At 40.1% G+C, this 20964-nt stretch overlaps 1 protein-coding gene across 1 annotated transcript in view; it reads left to right on the top strand.

The window, feature by feature from the left end:
* The window catches only part of HSD17B12 (hydroxysteroid 17-beta dehydrogenase 12), an 83703-nt gene that overhangs the window by 48455 nt on the left and 14284 nt on the right, over nt 1-20964 (top strand). The window contains 4 exon segments of the mRNA XM_041460027.1: nt 2022-2132; nt 6732-6796; nt 7684-7728; nt 17912-17946. Of these exon segments, the coding sequence (XP_041315961.1) occupies nt 2022-2132; nt 6732-6796; nt 7684-7728; nt 17912-17946 (256 nt within the window).

The following is a 20964-nucleotide window of genomic DNA, read 5'->3' as shown; positions in this document are numbered from 1 at the left end:
AAGTTACAGTGTACCTGAAAGCTGTTGTGAAATGGGGAGGGAGGGTTTGGTCAGCTGGTGGTATCTGCTGGGGCAAGACAGTCTTGCATGTTTGCATGAGCAACTGCACAAACACCTTGTCCTCTGGCTACACTAGTGGGCAGGCTTCTACTTCTCGTGTTTTTATATGTTGTACTGTGCACTCTGCCCACAAAGGGTGCTGCAGCTTTGTATCGGTGTATTGCTTAACTACCGTAAGTGTAATGGCTCTTTGCTAATTTTCTAAAGGCTCAAAGGGCCTTATATAAATAGTAGTGTGAACACTTTTTATTTTTGTTGTCTATTTATAGTGTTCTGTATAGTAATATATATATAATTTATAGTATTATTTCCATTTATAGTATTCAGATTTGTCTTTACCTTGTCCTCTCAGAGTATCTCTGTAGTGAATTCAGGAAGCTTTGAAGACGGATTGGTAACAATCCTAATGAAGAGTGTTTCGTATAAAAAGGACAGCACCAATTGAGCAAGTTTGTGATAATGGTGTTTGGGTCTTTTAAACAGTTTGCATTTCACAAAGAATCTGAGTGGCAGTGACAACAGCTGCAGATCCCACAAAACAGTTAAAAATGGCACATGTGTAAAGTGTGTGACTTGGGCTTTGCCCATCCAGTCCATTTGCACATATGAGATGAGCCTCTAATGTTGCCCTTAATTCTGTGTCCTGTAAAAAAACAAACGTGTGTGCTAAACATTAGAACAGCTGTGTTCAAAAATAGACTATTTCTATGCCCCCCCTCCAGTGCTGAACTTGATTTTCTTCTGACGCGATCACAAGACTGCTGCTGCAGTAGGGGCTTAATGCTATTTACGTCGTCATTTGACATAGCAACATCTCTCAGGGGATTTTTAAACAATGCAGCTGTTCAGGAGAGATGAAGAGGTTGAGGATGGGAAAAGGAGCAGAAATAATTTCATCTGCCATTAGGGATATTGGTGGGGGGGAGGGGGGAAGGGGAGGCAGCAAGCAAACCAGTGAGTTCAGTAGATTCATGATTCTGCATGAATGGATGGCAGGATCATGGGAGTCACGGCTTTCCCTTGAATGGGAAGGAGCATCATGGGAATCTGGCTGCTTCTAATCTTTTTTGTGAATGATTCTTTTCCTTTAACATGGCACTGGTTTTTATGAATGGCTCTGGGGGCAAAGTGCTGCAAAATCCTTCTCGAGCTGTATACAGGTCCCTTAAGGAGTGCTAGGGTGGGAGTCGGGTGCAGCAGAGCAGAGATGCTGAGATGTTAAGCTACTGTTCTGTTCTTTTGAAGTCTGAGAGGACATTGTACTGCTTTTAATTCAATATAATTGAGCTTGATGAAAGCAGAGTTGCTTTTTATATTAAGTATTTTTACTACGTTCCTTCTTGTTTTTCAAAATGTAGTTGCCTACATGTATTTTTCCTGTACTAGTAAGGCTGGAGATGACAGCACATCAGAAGGGCTTTGGAATGATCGAATTTGAAGTTCTGTTCTTGTTCACCCACACATTCCCTTTTTGGTACACATTCAAAAAACTAAAGATTCAAAAAGTTTTATGGGACCAGAAGTAAGAATGGAAATGGAGGGCAATACAGAATTGTTTTGCTTGGTCTGAAGCAATTAATTTGCCATTTGGCTTAAGTTGAAAAAAAATGTTCTTGTCAAGCTGTATGTGAGCACTGTTGTGCACATGTGCTTCTAGATTTCTCCATTTTTGCTGTTCTTTGCAAAAGTGTATAATCTGCTGTCTTGCCACCTTTCTTGTCCCCTACAAATAAAATGTGCAGAATCATTTGAGAATTTGTTCTCATCAGAAGTAGCTTAATCACATGAACTTCTGTGCAGGTAATATTAAAAATTCAAGGATTCTTCTTGCAGAGGTGGAAATGTTCCTGTGTAATGCTAGCTACTTAAAATGTTTTGTGAAACCTAATAACTGATATGGTCTGAATATCTGAATGGTAAACTATTTCAAACTTAAACTTCTCAAAACTGTTTTATTCTAGAGGAGAAGTACAAAGTGGAAACAAAAGTAATTGTGGCAGACTTCGGAGAGAGAGAAGATATTTACAATGGAATCAAAGCAGGATTGGAAGGCCTGGAGATTGGTGTTTTAGGTTTGTATCTGATCTTTCTAAATCTTTCATTGTAATGTTTTGTCTTGACGTGCCTAATAACTTCTTCCCATACTGAAGTTTATTGAAACCAGTTCACAAAAGTGATTATTTGTCTGACTAGGGCTGTGTTGCTGCATGCTTGAGATGTTTTCTAGCTTGCTATTGATACACTACATGAGACAGTGCTTGCATGTGTGCCTACTTTCTAGGAACTTATGATGTTTATTGAATGTGTTCAGTGTGTTGTTCTTAGAGGCCTTTGACTGCATCTCATGACTGCACACACCGTGACGTGAACACTTGGGGTTGTTGAGCCTGGAGACGGTCTCTCTCCAGGGAGACCTTGTTGTGGTCGTTCAGTACTTAAGGAGGCTTGTAAGAAAGATGGGGACACTTGTTAACAGGGCTTGTGAAATAGGCAGGTTGCTAGGACCAATGGCTTTAAAAGAGTGTAGGTTTAGATTAGGTATAAAGAAGAAAAGATATTGAAACATTGGAGCAGTTTGCCCAGAGAGGTAGAGGATGCCTCATCCCTGAGAAGATTCAAGGCCAGGTTGGATGGGACTCTGAGCAACCTGACCTGGCTGGAGATGTCACGGGGTTTGGACTAAATGACCTTTAAATGTCCCTTTCAACCCAAACTATTCCATGATTCCATGACCTAATGCCATCTTCGATCCTAAGCAAGCTTCACATACTTAGCTTAGGAAATATTCAATTTAGGAGTACAGCCCCGTGGGAGAACCATGAACTTTTAATTACAGAGCTGTTGAAATTCAGTCATTACAATAGAACATCAAGTAACTGTCTCCTGCTTCCCAAGTCTTAAGCCTTTTCTGGCCATGTTGATAAGCTGTGTTTCTTTTGCTGATAGGAGCACAGTATGTGTGAGTATGGTTTGTTACATCACAGGGGTGTAGGTGGTGTGGGAGTCCTTGAAAAGACAAGGTGATCCTTCCAGTTACTTTGTCAAATGTAGAACTGAGGTGATTTCATATAGGTGTTTTATCACAAGCTGAGTTTCAACATGCCAGCAGTTTACCTGAATCTTTTTTGAACAGTGGGGTAAAGGCAACTGCTTATTGGTTTCCTGGTTGTTTTGGGGTTTTTTTTTCACCTTGGAAACACATATGTCTGTGCATATCCTGTATTTCTGTGGTTAGTCAATATAGGGATGAGAACCTGTGATAGTTAAACACATGAAAAAAATGCGGCTCAGACGTCTGCTAGTGCCTGTCATCTGATAAAGCACTCCTCACTACTCATGTTACCAGTCTGAAGTGCAGTAGTTGGAGCTTTAACTGTGGAGTATTTTAGGCATATTTCAAAACAAATTTGTTATATACGTGATAATATACTGTATGAACTTTGTTGCTAATAGATGAATCTTGTACAATGTTTGAAAAGAATGCTTAAGAAAATAGTGTATATAAAAATGCAATTAAAAAATAACATTAAAGGATAAACCCCAGAATGCTCCCTACTACTTTTAACAGACTTGAGTACATACAACTCATGGCATCCAGCATTTAATTGCTATAAAAATTCAAAGCTATTGAAGTAACTTCAACTGTCAAGGATGTATTTTGTGTAAAGAGTAGTTGTGACACAGCTGTGAATGCCATGTTTCTTGTTTCTGAAGAAAATAAGTTCCAAAGAAACTTTGAAGAGTAAAATTAATGTACATTCTAATCTGTCCTGTCAAAATCCACTCAGGGAGTGTAAGGCTTGCAAGCTGCCTGTCACGTAGCAATTGCTGCAGAATGGTAGATGGTTTAAATGTCTCAAAATACCAGCAAACCTTTTACTGTGCTAGGTACATATCCACACTGGAAGGGTTTTTATTATTTCTTAGGCTGTGATTAGGTTATGGTGATTTACAAAATAATGAAAATCTGACTTTTTATAGCCTTGCACAAACTGGGCACTAAAGCAGTGTGTGTGTGTCCCATTTTGTGTAAGCTCATTACAGGAAAACAAAGCATGTTCCTTAAACAGAGCCTGCTTCTTGCTTTTATTTGCTTGAGCATCTTGGCTAAAAACATGGTAAAAATGGCAAATAAATGCTCTAGAGTTGTGTATTCTCTAGCTGAGTTCCTCTGCATTTTTTTTTCTTGCAGCCATTGTCAGTGTAGGTTTACAAAAACCTCTCTTCTAACTAGTCCCCTGCAGTTTTAGTAGATGTTGTGCCCAAGATCACCAGATTAAATAATATGTGAGTAGTTTCTTTCCCCCAGATATAGCTTATTAATAGCAACCATTTGCCAATGTAATTTTTCCACACAGATGATGGCTACTCCTGTAGGATAGTATTTTAATGCTTTCATGGTAATTAATATCATGCTTTAATGCCTTATATTTTAAATTCTGTAATATTGGAATCCAGAATGTAGCTTTTGTTGAGCTGTCTTTTCCATGTTAGTGTCAGGGAAAACATGGATTTAAATGAGAACAGCCATAAGGGTTGAGTTCTCAGGTTCCAGCACATTTTCTTCTTTCAGGTCTCATATGGAACAATAGGTATGGGAAGCATTGGTAGCACAGCACCGTTGCCAGTAATCAGTGCCGATTATTTTTTAACCTCTTACTTGGAGACACGGGAGTCTCCACGCGTACTGCTCAAGAATGAGCTTCTAATTATGGAGTTGCACAGAGTCTAACTAAAGTACTTACAGATTGAAATCCTTGTAAACTTCTTATTTGGAAGCTTCTTCTCACCCACGTAGGAAGGCTAAAAGAGTTTGCATAATGTTTTGCTGTGTGTTCAAAACAGCGTCTGTCAGTGACTTCGAACATGTGCTAGCTACAGCAATATGTTAAACAAGCAGAGGTGGGAAATCTTCCTTTTGCCATTCTTAAATAGCTCTGATTATTGAAAGGAGTTTGTGCTGGACAGTATCTTACCCTGTTGCTATACATTTTTTTTTTCTAGTTAAAATATGATGGTACAACCCAAAACCTGATTTTTTTAATGGTCTGTTACAAACTTGCAGCAGAGATGATTGCAGAAAATGGGACCCAGTCAGCAGTAAGGGGTGTGAACTCCATGTGACTGTCTCTGTAGCATGAATCATATAAGCATTCTAAATTTGGACAGAATTACCAAGGTTAGTCGCTTAACCCTGCCACAATTCATAGCCAAAATCCTTTCCAGCGAGATGGAACGAAAAATAGTTTATTTTTGGATGAAAATAAGAAAAAAATTTGGTTCACTTTGGCAGTAGCCAGACTGGATCTTCTTCCTTTTAAAAACTTCTCACTCTTTCTAAATATAGCAAATGTCTGCTGGGAATTTGCCAACTCCCTGTTCCCCTCAATTCCTCACCTCAATTTTTAAAGGTTATCTAAAAGTTAAAAATTTGAAACACACAGCATGACTAATGAACTTCCATTTATACACTAAGATCTGGACTAAAAGAGCTTGAGGGAATTCCGAATGAAGTTGGCGCACTGTGCCAGAATCCCTTCCTCCTGTTTCTTGCACATCCTGCATCTCTGTTGATACTTAAATTATCTTTCAGTCTGGGTCTTAAAACGATAGCTTTTGGCACAAATGGAGGGGCTATTTTATTTTATTTTTTGAAAAAGGCATCGGTGCCTTTTGACGACGTTTCTTGTCCCCGTGCAGACTCCTGCCTGGAGGTGCACAGTGCTGCTGAGCATACATAGCACTTTGGGATTCTCTGGGGTGTAAGACACTATATAAATGTAAAATGTTGCCACAGCAACCACATGTCACGCGATTCACTTGCGTAAGATGAACAACAGATACTTAGGAAGCGGAGATCCCTTTTGGTTGCTGCTTTTTGTCTCCATATCAATGTGCTCTCTGGAGTTCGAGGCTGCAGAGCAGCTCTGTTTTCAAACAGAATTAGAAGTTTTGTCCTGTTGGGGCTGGGATTTAGAGAATGGGTATTGGTTTCACGTCCGAGAATAAAACCGTGTCAGTGTAAAGTATTGAAAAAAACCCAAATCTAGGAGGTTTAAGTAATTCGATGCAGGTGCGGGGGTGACGGGGAGAAGGGTTTCCCGCGGGGAATCTCCGTGCAGGGAGGCCGGGCGGCGGCGGCGGCTCCCCCAGCCCGCGGGGCGCGGCGGCGCTCGGGGCGGGGGGCGCGGGACGCGCCCGCGCCGGGCTCTGCTGCCACCTCCCGGCCGCGCCGCGCACTGCGCCCGCCGCTCCCTCCGCGGGGAGCGCGGCTTGGCTCGTACCGCGCTCGCTATATTGGTTTGTCGGAAAAATCCGTGTGAAACGGCTTCACCTGCTGTCCCGGCAGGCAGCTGCTCTCTGGCTCCACGCCCCGCAGACACCCCCGCTGGTGGCAGAGGCAGCGTCGTGCCCCCCGCGCTGTGGGGCGTGGGTGCGAGGGGCTGAAGTCGGCAGCCTGTAAACAGTGGGAGAATTGGGGCTTACACGTGAACACGGCCTGTCCGTGTGCTCCCGCCTTCCGCCGCCTGTGCCCGGCGGTAGTTACAGCTAAGGAAACTTGGCCAGAGCAATTAGAATGTCATAAATGCGACGTTTTACGCATTTAATTGCTTGAAAATTGCCATTAATCGGGGGGCATCAAAGTGATCTCATTCATTCTTTTCTTTCAGTCAACAATGTGGGAATATCCTATGCTTATCCTGAATATTTTATTGATATTCCAGACCTGGAGAAGGTAAGTGCTTTTGTGGTACCTTCTAGTGTTTTACTGTGATTAACAGATATTACAGAAGTATTCAGGTTTGGTTAGGGAACCCACATAATGAGGTTTTCTACTTAGAATTAAGTGTTCAAAAGTTTGGAGATTTCCATAAGTAGCATAACACAGTGCTGATGGTAACAATCTCACTTTTTGCTTGTGTTCTTTACATACTCTTCCCTGCTGCTTCTGCTCCTGTCTCTGGTCTCATCTCACTGTTATTTATGAGCTGCTTTAGCTTGTGCTGGGGCACTTCTTATGTGACTGAAGCGGGGAGCCAGCAATTTCATGGATGAAAGCTGCATAGTCCATAACACTTACAAAACTTAATATGACCATTTCAGACAGTTCATAATGTAGGGACAATCTTGGTTGTATTGGATACATCGAAAACTCTGATTATGAGCAATTTCACTGGTGCCTGATTTTCTTTCTGAAACCCCTGTAGACCATTGGGTCCACTGTGGTTCCGTGTTTTCTGCTTAAGGGTCACTAAGTATATCTGAATAAACTTAAAGTCACTAAAATGGTGAAGAGTAAAAGAAGTAGTTAATTTTAAAACATGTGTAAAAGGTAAGAATTTTTTAAAGTTCATAAGTATTGCAAATAGTGTTAGGAAATAGAGTGTCAGTGTGATACATCTCTGTGGTTCTGTATTAATGCAAGTCCCTAATCAAAGATGAAACCTGACCAAGAGCAATTCACAGGCTGTGCTTTGAAAGCCTGCTACTGTTCCTGATACTTAAGCAGGTAGGCAAGGAGAAAAGGCAGATAGTTCATCCCTGCACTTAAACGCAGAGGATGTATAAATATTGTTCAAATAACTTAAAATGAGTAAACCCCGGAACTTTGTTTTCTTGCAGATGATTGACAAAATGGTTAACATTAACATCATGTCTGTTTGTAAGGTAAGTTACCAACACTTCTTGATAATTCAAAACCAGAAAACAAGATTCAGTTGTCTGAGGGAATTACTTTGACCTGTTAGACTACAGGTTCACATTTTTGTCTTGGAGAAACCCAGTGGTTCTAATTGTCATATCAGACTGTTCTGATTGTTGTGGGAAATGTAATTTGTTGCGAAGAGGCCTATTAGCTATTTGAAAGGAGCAAGCTAAGTACATAAAACAGCACCTAATGCTTCTTGGCAGTTGTTCTTCTGGTCCTTGTAAGTGCTTCGTTCTTCTTCCCCTTCATCTGTGTTTCTTGGGGTGGGCAGCCCTTATCTCTGTATGTCTAAGGTTTTAGTGCAGCGTAGTGAGAAGGCACTTAAATATTTTCTGTAAAATACATGAGCAAGAAGGAAGACCAAACTCAAAGAAGCATGCATTAACTTTACTTCAGAAGTTGCCTTCACTTTTTGATATTTAAACTGAAGGTTTTATTGAGAAGAAATCAGGCTAAAACATAAGGCTGTTCTCTTGTTGGTTAACATGGGGACCATTCAGAAATTAGGTTTTCATCCTAGCGTATCAAGGCTTAAAAAGGACAGAGGAAATAGCTGCTTACACGTCACAGGGACGCTGTTAGTGTATTACCAGTGTGTGCTGATGAAACTCCTTGTGACTATTCACTGCTAAATCTTCTGCATACAGAATACACTGCATAACAGTGTATTAGCTGAGGGTTAGCCTTCTGCCTCAAAGCTAAAACATTAGAAGTTTCAAAGATGGCTCAAAAGATTTGACTTTTTTGCAGCTCTTCTGATTAGGTCAAGTACAAAATTCATCTAGTACAGTTCTTTTGGGGAGTCTAAACTCTGGTTTCCATGTGAGGAGGCACAGCACCTCTTAAAACAATGCTTTAATAAGATTCTCACACTTTATTAAAACATAGACAAACAATGAAAATGCAGCTGTTGCATGACTGAATAGGAGTTGGTAATGTCAGCTTACTGCTGCAAGCTCTTAGGTCTGTGTGTGTTTTATTTGACATCTCAGAACTACTTGTTGGAAAGTTAGAAGTGCTATAACAGTGAGTCTTCAGAAGCCTTTCACCTGGAAAATCACTGTGCATCTGACAAGTACAGATTTTCTAGTTGACTGAGAAGGACAACCCATGGTGTCTTCTTGTCACCCTGCAAGATTTAATCAGAGAAGTCAATTATTAATGAGTTTTCTCTTAAGGAAAGTTTCTCTTAAGGAAGTCATTTAACTTAACAGAGCTGCATCAGGTGCACATCTGAAGAAGTGTCATGCACAGATCTCCTCTGCTGAGGTGTGAGGTCTGTGCTGTACCAGCAGAGGGAGTGCACTATTCAGTGATAAAAGAATTTGGGGTGTCAGTCTTCCTGGGAGCATTTTATTAGAGTAGAAAAGTTACAGATGAACTACTTTAATATGTATTTCTGAAAATGGCAGGGTAGAGTAATAATTGACCTCAGCATACACCTGAAGTTGCAAAGATGCAGCTAGACTGTGTTATTTTCCAAGGTAAACTAATGCTTTAGTTGTAGTGTCAGTGTTCATCAACGATTTAACAAAATTGTCATACAGCTTCTTGTAAAATTTGCATCCTCTCAGCCTCTTCAGATTTCTAAAATGGATATTTTTGCACATAGAGAAACTTACTGAAGATCTGCTTGCTGTGTGTTAATAGTGTTTTTGCTTCTGTTTGAAAACTTTTTCCTTGACTGTGAACAACTCCCGCTCCTGCATTTAATCGGAGTTTGAGCATAAGATTCCAAGCTTGCAAATGTTTTCTCCTGCATGAGCATGTTGTGTAATTAAACAGTAGGCATGCCAGATGCTTAGTGTTTTGGGGAGAAGAACACATTAGAGATGTGTGCCATCTGTAAGACGCTTTTTCAGGAGAACCCATAGAACTAGGGAATCATGGTATGAAAAAAATAAATTTATGAGAAGTCTGTGTATCATTTCATGTAGAATTTTAGGATGTAATCCTGTGAATATTTAGTTCTGTTTTTGAGGTTGATACCATCTTTTATATATATGTGTGTATATGTTTTTTAAAAACAGTAATAAGACTATTCTCTCTTCTTGTCTGACTAAAAACATCAAGTTTGTGATGGAAGAGAGCAAAAAGTTCTTTGGCAAGAAGCTGAAGGTCTGCTGAAATGTGAAAGTACAGGAGAAGCACAGCTACTACCTGTTCACGCTCTACCCACAGCATTCCCAGATCCTTGTCAGAGGCGTCATATAACCTGTAATGTTATGTTCTAGAGCATTGACATCCACTTCCTTGCCTTTTGGACCAGCCCTTCTCAGAGCCTAAAAGATGATGATATCCCCTGTCCTCTCAATTACCTGCACCATGTGCCATCAGCAGCACCTTTTGGACAGCACAGCTCTTCTGGTGTGCGTGTCAAGTAACTCCAGTTCTGGCTGAAACGCCCCTTGGACTTGAAGTGGGGAAGTTGGGATAATTAGCACAGATTGATTCTGCAGAAACGTTGAAATCTGTTTTATTGCCATAAGTATAAGCAGTTTTGAAGCATACTGCTCATCCCCTAACTTTTTGATCCATCTTTTTCTTCATTAGTCAGCTCATTGGAGTTCCTAGGGGATATGCAGTGTGTGAGAAGGGGTGCACTGAGAGAGAAAACAACATCTTCACCTCACAGGACAAATTTGCAGCCTAGTTGGTCCCACTGTTTAGTATTTTTCCCAGCTGCAAAGTATCTAATATTAGGGAATTTTGGCAGGTGTTTTGAGAACTTGTTTCCTGCCAGACCTTTTAAAACCCATGTCTTTCCCAAATCCTATTCTATGCTGCCCTGCCTGCCTCCATCATGGAGCACTGTTGGATTAGATCACCCATGAACCAAGCAGTCATGCAATTTTGGGGTTCACTCAGTCTGGTGTGAAGTGTTGATTACCGTGATGTGCCTTTAAAGCACCCTGTACATCACTGATGATAAGCCACATAAAACTGCTTAAAGCATGTTGGAAACCTCATGTCTTTAAAAATACTAGTTAAAAAAATTGATGAAATATCATCCTGTCCCCCACCCAGAGTAGATGCTTTTTAAGCAGTCTGGGCCATATCACATTTTTATGGTGATGTGCAGTGCAGGAGTTACTCTGGTCTTCATATAACATACAAAAAAATAAGTGTTATGGGTCTTGGTGCCATAAATAGAATGAAGATTTTTCGTTCCTAGTATTTTCTCAGGAGAGCTTGAGACTTAATACAGTCGTATACAAGGATTGAATTGACAAATAAATGAGGAAGAAGACAAGGTAGTATATGTAGTTTCGTGGTTCTTGTCATAATCTCATCTCAAGCTTCTGGAGGGATTTCAATAGCAGAACTTTAATGATTGTTGGTAGCAGTTCACGTAATGTGGGTCGGTATTACAACTTTTGCATATCTTTGCATTTTGAGACACAGAGATTAGTGGCATTGAGTGAAGTAGGTCAAAATCCCTGGGTTTTTTCATTAACTAGCAAGTGTTGAGAAATCAAAATTAGAGTTGTTCTCTATAGTTCTAATCATATTTCCTTGGTATTAACTTTGATCTTCTTGAGTCGCTACATCTTTGTATTCTACAGCCTTTAGTTTCACTTGGGAAAACAAACTTGGTTTGCCTATTGGCTTGATGTCCTGAAAACCAAGGATGCTGGAACTGCTGTCCAGTGGAACAAGTGGGGTAGGTAATGAGCATGGAGAATAGCTTCAAATGCTTCCAGGAGCCCTTGTTTCTCCTTTGAAAGCTGCAAAAGTTACTTGGTATGGAAGAAACTGCAAGTTTGTTATTTCTTTTGCAGCATCACGGTGTGCTAATTGCATTGGGAGTGAAGCATAAACTTATGTTCTCTTGAAAAATAAGCAGGACTAAATAGTTGAGGGAGTGCTGGCTTAGCGGTTGATTTAGCAAGGAGCTGAATTGGTTTGCAGGCTATTATATTGTGGGGAGATGCAAATTTTAGGTTTGAAGGCCAGGCTTTGCTTGGAAATTGGCATTAACAGATGAAGCAGGAGAGTGAATTATGTACATGTACATCCCTTGTGTCTGTGGTAGTCGTCACATTGATGACTTCACTCGTATTTTATACTGAGTGTCAATAAAAAAGGCTAATAAGCCTTACAACATCAAGGAATTTTGTTGTCATATTTGGGATGCTTTTAATTTTCTCGAGACTTCAGGATACATAAATACTTCATGTTGAACTGAGAGATCTGGTGTCAGCTGCCCCCGTAATGGAGGAGAAGTGAGAGGTGAATTCCACCAGGTTGTGAATCCCAGGCAGGACACAGAAATGACTACTACCAAGTCTGAAACTGTGAGTTTAGGAAAGAAAGCAACAGCAGAACCCAAAACCAATATAAAATTGAAAGGAGGAGCAGAAGTTAGTGTGTTTAAGAAAGAGGGGAAATATTCTTCTGTAGACCTGTATGTAGAAAGAAGAAAAGCCTGGGGAGCAGCAATCCTGAAAAGACAGTAGGAAATGACATCTCTCTCTCTCCCTCTGTTCAGATGGGCTAGTGCAGCCTAATACTGCATCTGTAAAGGTACCTTATCAGAAATCCGGTGGTAGTTGCTTGTCCCCTGCAAGAACCCTATGTGAATTTTTGTATTTGCTGTGGAAAGGGTCACAGTAAGTGGAGCATAATTCTGAGGACAGTGGCAACACTGACTTGCAAGAAGAGATCACTCTGTGTGTGTGTGTGTGTGTACTCCAGTCTAGTCAAGAGCTTTTTTACATTTATATTCAAACTCGTAATCAAAGAGGGGGTTGATAATTTAGCCAAGTACGTAATACAAGTTTAAAACAGAGAGGGACAGTTGCCAGTGCTTGGAAAAGGAGTAAGCCTCCTGTGAAGGTGGTCATGCATATCCTTCAGATGGTCCAAAGGGAGAAATTCAATGCTCTGGTTTCCCACCTTGCTCATTTTGAACCTGAGAGTGTGATACACAGAAAGCTGGATCAAGGGAAGTGTAGCTGCAATAAAAATTTTTAAGCAATAGTCAGAGAAGCACTGGGGGTTTTTGTTCAAAGTGCAAGTAACTTGGTGAAATTAAGAACATCCTATAATTCTGTGACTTTCTGTAGATTTGGGGTTGACACAAACACATATTTTGCCTCTTGAGAAGAGAAGAAACTTCAGCCTTATTATTTGAGCAGTCTTCGTCCTGTGTAAAGGGCAAGAGGAGAAATATGCTTATTTTGACAGCTTTCAGTTTTTAACTTTACTCCAAAAATTTGTGGCTCTAAATAGGGACAACTTTCTCTTCTAAAACTGTTGCTCAGAGGAAAGTCAATGAAAATGAACATGGCTTGTTACTTTCATAGTTCCCTTTTTATGTTTGGTACCCCTGACATGGCCATATGGGTTACTGTGTGAGTTGAGCTGACCTCAGGTTTACTTGCTAGTTTTTACAAACATAAATAATTCTTGTTTGGCTTGGGGTATGAGCTGCATTAAGAAGTTACTGTTTCAAGAGAGACATATTAAAAAAACTTTGTAGATGCTGAGAAGAGGCCTCACAATCAATTTAACTGCCAGTCCATGAGAACAGTTCCTTGGTTTTTCAGTGTACTGTCTGCAGGTGAGGGTGCCAGTTAACTTTGTTAAACAGCTCTGCATCTGTGAGCTTGTGTGAATCCTGTGCCCAGACACTCTGGAGTTGTCTCATGGTAGCAATGATGTTTTTGTACATGGGTGGGTGTGCCACAGGGAATTCCTGATCTTAAAAAAGTTGCTCTGTGTTGTTAGAATTTCACCCCAGGTTTGTGAATCAGGGAAGCTTCTTAGCTGCAAGCTGTGGCAAACTTGTCCAAATTCTCAAGCCTCAACCTTTGTTGTATTTGTATAGCTCTAGTTACAGAAAGGGTGTCATTATACTCTTTTGAAGCGGAAATAATCACTTGCAGTCCTAACATCATAGAATTATTTGTCTTTATGATTTATATTTGTAAATATACAACTGTGGCATTAGATTTATGGTGTTGTATAACAGTTATGGGGCCCATAAGGTCTGAAAGGTGACTTTGAATATTTATCTCACCTTTTCCTCCTGTATTTTAGTAGTCTGAGTAACATCACTTGAAAGATACTCAAAATTTTGCATATTATTATTCTTGTTCTTTCCAAAGGCTCTACTTCTGAGCTATTGCTTGGATCAGATTGAGAAAAGACTACAATGCAGTGATAACTAAGAATGGGAGGTTTTCTTCTGAAGAAAAATCACTGGAAATCCAGGGTCATAACTTCCAACTTTCTTGGTCCTCTAACAGCAGCTTTTAATTTTAGTGCCTGCTTTAGAACATCAATCTAGCCATAAGTCTGTGCATTCTTGTATTTGCAAGTGGGAATCTTTGCTTTGTTAGGGTAAAAGTAGTGTTACTTCTTCCAGAACTAGAAGGCAGAGGATGGGTTTGGTGAGGAAGAGTGGACAATGCAACCAGTGCCTGTCAGGAATGGAATAAATGCAGTTGCAGATAAAAGGACATAAAGAAATGATAGCTGCCTATAAAAGATTATTGAACTGGTCGTAATCAATCTCTACCTTAAGTTAGTAATTTGCCCTGAGCATCCTGGAACTTGAGATCTGAATGGTTAGGTATGAAAAGGTTGACTTGGAAACAAAGCAACCCTCCAAACCAAAGGAACTGTACCCCAAACTCTATGGGAGCATTATGTGTGTATGTGAAATAATTGGAAAACACACCAAAAAAACAGAGTGCACCAACCACTCTTCATGGCTGTGTGCTAAACATAACTTTTAGCCAGACTCTGTAAAATATCAAAGATTAACAACTTCTGATGCTGAGTAGTCTGTCCTGAACAAATTTGTCAGATGCACATGCTCACTCTGCTCTAATGCAGATGTTCGGAAAGAAAAACCACTTTGTTTTGGATGAGCAGTTTCCATGTAGCCTAACTACTGGAATTACCTGAGTCTTCAGATCTTGGGAACATTCATATTTTCAACTGTAGTACTCCTGTTTCTGTGGAAAATAGTATTCTTTCAGGAAAAAGGTGATGTGAAGGAAGCCTAACCATGTTCAGTAATGACCAGCTGAAGGCACTGTTTTTAGGGTAGCTCCCAGCCTCTCCTTTAGGCTTCCTGACACTTCCTTCTGCCTGTACTGAAGTGCCTTCAAAGAAAAAAACCACTGCTGTAAAGTTCTCTGACATCCTACATGCAAATTCCTGTAGATTGACTTGCAAGGCTTTGCCATTTATGGACTATGCACCATTACAGAACTGACTATCTCTAAACAAGATCTAACTAAAATTTGGATTCTTTATCTGGGAGATATTTATTCAGTTCTAGATGTTTTGGTTTTGAACTGCCATTTTTCCTAATGGCATGTCTGATATTACAGTTATTGAGATGAGTGTTAACCAGTTTGGCTGTTTTGGATAAGGATCATACAATGCAAGCAGGGGTAGACACCACTGACACAATTATTAGTGATAAAACTACATTTCTGCTATTAATTGTTTTATTTGAATTAATGCTGAAAATATTTTACATGTGTGTAGAATGTATAAAATTGCCAGAGCCGAGTATGGCTGCAGAACACCCTGCCAGCATTTTTCTAATCATGCACTTTGAGTGTGCAGTTGGCTGGGTCAGGTGAGTCTGACTCAGAGTGCTGCCTTCTGTTATCTTGCTCTTTAAAAATAACAGTATTTTTACATAAAGATACTGAATACTCATAATGATATTTTTTCACACGTCACAAGGTGTAAAAATACTGATAGAAATTTTTTCCCTGTTTCACAGAATTTTGAAATTCCCTCAAAATAAGAATTTTAGTAAAACAAATGGAAGTGATGTTGAGTATGAAATCCAGTTTTGCCACCAGTGTTTTTCTGTGGAGGGGGAACAAAATTGACTGCCTGTTCAGCTGAACTTCAGAAACAAACCATTTAACACAGTTAGTAGTGAGAGACTTCTCAGTTTCTCCCCAAATTGTGTACCTATTGCTGTATTTCAGCTGTCAGTGGCTTCATAGTTTTTTATTTTATGTAAGTCCACCAATTATTGTAGCATATTTTTAGTAGCCAGCAGGTTTGTGATAAACTGTTAGAGCTGCTTGGTGGGTTGCAGTTTAGATTTAGACCATGAATGCATTTGTGTGGATTTATGACAAAGTTTCAAATGTGTTGTCTCCTCTACACTACTGGGAAATTGTGTATTGGTTTTTCAGATCATTTATGGGTTCCCTAAGGGAAGGCAGTTCCAGTCCACATCCATGTGCCAATCTGTGGAAATGATATGCAGCATTACAGTGCCCTGAGAGGCAAGAAACAGTATGCTGCTTTTAGCCATGGGATCTGTGGAAGAGATCATACAACTTGTATCAGATAAAAGCTCTTCCAATCTTGAACTAGTCTTAAAATCAGCCCAAATCATTCTTTATCCTTGAAGATTAAAATAAATAGTTGTTTCTACATCTCTTTTGAAGCATTAGTGTATGAAAAAGCTCATGTATGCTTAAACTTAATACTAGAGGGTTTTTTGAAGCTGTATCAGATCTGTTTAGCTTGTTGATGCTTATCAGCTCTGAATACTTAGTTTGACTTCTGGGGCAGTGCTGACAGCACTGTGTGTCAACAGCTGACTTCATGAAGGGAAGACCTGTTCAACTCCTGCCTGTACAGTCCCTTATCAAAACTGTCATGCAGTGTGGCTGATGGCAGAGTCTATTCTAAGGGAGAAATGCCAATAAAATGGAAAACACAGCCCTTCTCTAGCATTTTCTTTGTGTGTCAGCTCCAATCAACTGAGATTGTTTTTTTTTTTTTTCTCCTTTATTCCTGAAAGGGTATGTTTTATAATTAAAAATAAAAACAAACAAACAATAAAACCTCAAACCCAGATTGAGTCATATGTGAGGGCTAATGCAGTGGTGATAATAAAATGAGTAGCTTCCTACAATAAAATTTGTTTCTTTGTAATCAAAGTGCTTGCAGGTGTTTTGTGTGCCTGTATATGCTGATTTCTTTTGTGCGTGTTTTTCTTCCCGTACTATTCAAATATTCAATGTTTTATTTTGAGCTATCAAGGTAATTTAGGATCAGTGGGAATATCATTATGTTTTGTCGTGTGCTGGTTTTAGTATTTTATTACCCACCCCCCATGTTCTCAAAAACTTTGTTGGAACGCCTTTTAGATGTCAAAAGTGGTAGCAGTTTATTTTTCTTGTGGGATCTGTCTTTGGGGTCAGTGACAGTTATTCATAGGGTTACATGGGGCAGGGCTGAATTTGGCACAAGGAGAATTTTGATACTATTTCAGGAAGGCAGAAGTTTTGGATTTAAATTGTGTTTTAGGATGGTAGTAATTAGTCGTAGGAAAATTAACTATTTTACACTAATTAAAATTTTGTCCAAGTTTGGATCAATGCTTAATTTGTTTCTCTTGTCAGAGATGCTCTGTCTGCAACTGGGAATCCTTTTTTAGGATTGCTGCTCTGGAGAGTCCTTCAGCCAGCTTGTAGATGGATCGCTCAGAGTCATAATAAAGGCAGGAGTTTCCAGAGCAGTGAGGAGGTTTGCCAGGCGACTTTCCTCTTGGGGGTGTAGTTTTTCCAGTGTGAGAACATCTGGGTTATCAGCAAAAAATATTTTGGAGTCATAAGTATTTTCTGTAGGTAATAATGTAGGAAACTTGCATTTGCTAGTTCTGTCAGTGCTCTTGCTGCTCCATAATTTATTTTTGTCTTAAACTCAGCAGTTCAGGAAGCCTAGCTAAAATGTATTGGATAATGTTTTGAATCTTGGCATAGGTGGTAAATTTAGCCAGTCTCAAGGAAGACAGGTGTTTTGTGCAGGGAGAGAAAGATGGTACATGTAGTATAGTACTCTGGTGTTTTAATGTTCTTTAAGAGGCCATGGATGCTGCAGAGTGGTGAAGACATCTGTTTTATTTACTCTTGTGCTACTATCTAGATGGGTTCACCAGATTCAGTGCACACACTACTTGACAGAGCCAAGTTATCCAGGTAGAATAAAAATAAACTGCCTACGCAAAGTATGGTCTCTGCTTCCCCGAGCCGTGCTTGGGGTGGAGGGGGTGGCAGCTGCTTCTGGGAGGAAGGGAGGCTTCCCTCGGCCTCTGGCTGTCTGCTGTCTGCATTCTCAGCCATCACGAATGTTTTCCTTTTGCAGATGACACGATTGGTGCTGCCCGGCATGCTGGAAAGGTGAGTCACGCTAACACTATCCAGACAAAGTCATCATTATTTATAGGGGAGAATCCTTTCTTGAAAAATTCATTACTGTGACTAATCAGCCTAGTCTCCATGTTTTAATGGCAGAGTAATGCTGGGTGAGTCACGCTGATGGTGCATGAATCATCAGATGGTGGAAGCCTTTTCCACTCGATTCCCTTTTTATTTTTCCTCTCCCTTCTCCACTGTTGTGGTGATTCCTTTTAGAACAGAATTAAAAAGCCCGTCTGACTCATCAGCACTAACTCAACAACCTGCTATTCTGAGGGGGTGGTTACAGTTCCTGGGAATAACCTTCTTAAGGCTATTTCTCTAAGTCATTGTAAGTAAAATGGATGCAAAGAATATGTTCTCATTATACAGTAGGAGGTATATTGAGGAAAGGCTGTGATCATTTGGAAAAATGGAATTGGAGACCAGCTCTTTAGAATAACACACCACTGTCAACAGGGAAGACATGTACTGGCTTCCCAGCTAGCTCCCAGGTGAAACCAAAAGGTTCACGATTTCCATTTAGTCTCCCCCAGGCTGTTTTCCAGCTGATGTTGGCTCTGCTGGCTGTTTGCTATCTCTCTTGGGGTGCTAACCTTCCCTTGCTGGGGGTTGCCCTGGATCAGCCTTGAGCCGTATTCACAGTACTGGGGAAAAACTCTGTAGAACCATGCAAATGAACATAGCAGGAGGAGTCTGTATATGGGGCAAGCCTCCAAATCTAGCAAAGATGATGAACAAAAAAAAAAAAAAGGTTTATTTTGTGTCATCCCACTGTCTGAGAGTCTTCATTGCAGACCAGAATTCAGTTATTCAAGTGTTGCACAGATGCACAGATGTTTCACTTTTAAAACAAAGCTTCTTCCTGGGTGCAAACTGTCAGAGCTAGCTGTCAGTATGGAAGTCAGTGTCTGGCACATCAGGATGATGGTGAGCTAAGAATTTTACTTAGCCAATCAGGAGATATGAATAAGTTTATTTCATGTAAAGAGATTTGAATTAGAAATAAAGAACCAAGACTGAGCTCTGGGGTAGGAGTGTCATATTTCCCAATGAAGCTGGAGTAGAGGGTGAGGTTTATTGTAGTACAGGGGTGATACATACTCAGGGCTTCTAGGTCAGAAGCTACTCCTTGTCCTTGTACTGTTATTGATAGATAAAGGGACTTGTTTTTTGTGAAACCACTGTCCTCTGAAGGTGCCAACATTTGTACTTTTGAGGGGATTTAATGTTGTTTCATTATTAGGTTTTGGAACTTAAAAACTCCTAAGTTTCTTGCCTCAGTTTCTTCTTTGTTTAAAGAAATATTGTAGCTATTCATTTGGCAAGAGTTATCTCTTCAGCTTCTCAGGACAGAATGGTACATACTCTACTTATAGAATATCCTGTATAGGTTTTTTTGTTCAACATCCACGTGGGTAAGATGACTTGAACGAAAGGCAGCACACCAGGATCCTGCTGACTTCTGGTTCTGACTGACCTTGGGCACACATTGTCTTCCCTCTTACTTCTCTAACTGCATGGCTACTTCAGGGATTCTGAGGATAAATGTTCAAGAAGCCCGGAAAGAAAAAGTTAATAGTGGTTAAAAAGAATTAAATATGCATCTTGAAATTTTTCCTGAATATAAGGAACCACTTTAAAAGACTGCTCCATTTGGATGACAGCCTTGCTTTCCGTCTCAGGGAAAAATATTTGGAAAGACTTCCATGTTCTGTTTGGTTTTTGTGAAGTTGGTTGGGTTTGCAGTGCACAGAAGCAATGCCTGCAGCTGCCAACTCCTGCACAGCCATAGCTCATAGGCCATTAACACTGCTAGGAGCCTGTAACCACAGGAGGACATGGATGTCCAGTAAATCCAAGGGCATGAATGAATTGGAGCTGGACTCATCTGCTCTTCAGGTCAGCCATATATTTCTCACTTGGGACCACAGGCTAGAAAAAGGGCTCCAGGCTCTAAGAATAAGGCTAGACTAAGAATCTCATTGTCATTCCTCACTTGCTCAAGGAGGAGAGCATGTTGAGTAGATAGATGTGACGTAGCGTGTTACAGCATCTTGCAGCTTGCTCTAGTGCGTATTTGAATGTTGGTTTTATGAGAATATATTGCAAGATAAATACAAAAATAGAGCATACTTTGCATGCTTTGCATCCAGGTCTGATAAGAGTAAACAAAGCTACATCTTGGTGTGCCTTTTACTTTTCTATTTATAATAAACACAGCAGCATTAGATGAATGCCACTTCTGGTAATGGCATTTAGATTCTCTGCTGTGACTTCTCTCCTGTGCTCTGAACACTTAAAGTGACAATTTATTATCTGAAGCTTCCTATTATACTTAAATGAGCAGTTATTGTATAAATACTCAGGCTACTGTCTGAGATGGGAAACTCCTAGAACTGAAAATCAAGGCTTGATGTCTTTGGGAACTAAACAAAAGCCACCACCACCAAAAATCAGTTGGCTGTTGCTAGACAAATACCAAACTATGGTATTTATTGCCAGGAAAGTAGCAAGTGCATAATTACATTACAGAAGAAGCTTGCTCTTTCCACTTGGCATGCAGCTGGAGCAGGCGCTGGTTGCCACAGCAACAGGGAGATGGCTAAATATAGCCTCCCTGGTGCTGGACCACTTAAGGTAGAATGACTGGGAGGTGTGAGGGTGTGGGCCTGGCTCTCTTCATCTTAAACAACTTTTTTTGTTTGGTTTTGGTTTAGTTTTTTTTTTTTTCCCCATTAATGGCACAGTTGAATTAGATGGAGCCAAAATTGCTTTTTACTGCACTGATGCTTGAGTAATTCTTCAGATCCCTCCCTAAAAACATTTATTCTGAAATTCCTCTAAGAAGCAGAATTGTAACTGGAGCAATTGAAAGTGTTCCCCCTACTCACATGCTTCTCAATTTCATTTTATTGGAGGTTTTAAGTTATGAGCTTTTAAGGCTAGGACTGTTTCCTTTAAAATGTAAAAATACAAACCACAAAACCCCCAGTGGCA

This window comes from Pyrgilauda ruficollis, unplaced genomic scaffold (assembly GCF_017590135.1).
Source record: "Pyrgilauda ruficollis isolate IOZ18807 unplaced genomic scaffold, ASM1759013v1 scaffold14, whole genome shotgun sequence".
Taxonomy (NCBI): Eukaryota; Metazoa; Chordata; class Aves; order Passeriformes; family Passeridae; genus Pyrgilauda; species Pyrgilauda ruficollis.
This window is presented reverse-complemented; position numbering and strand designations above follow the sequence as displayed.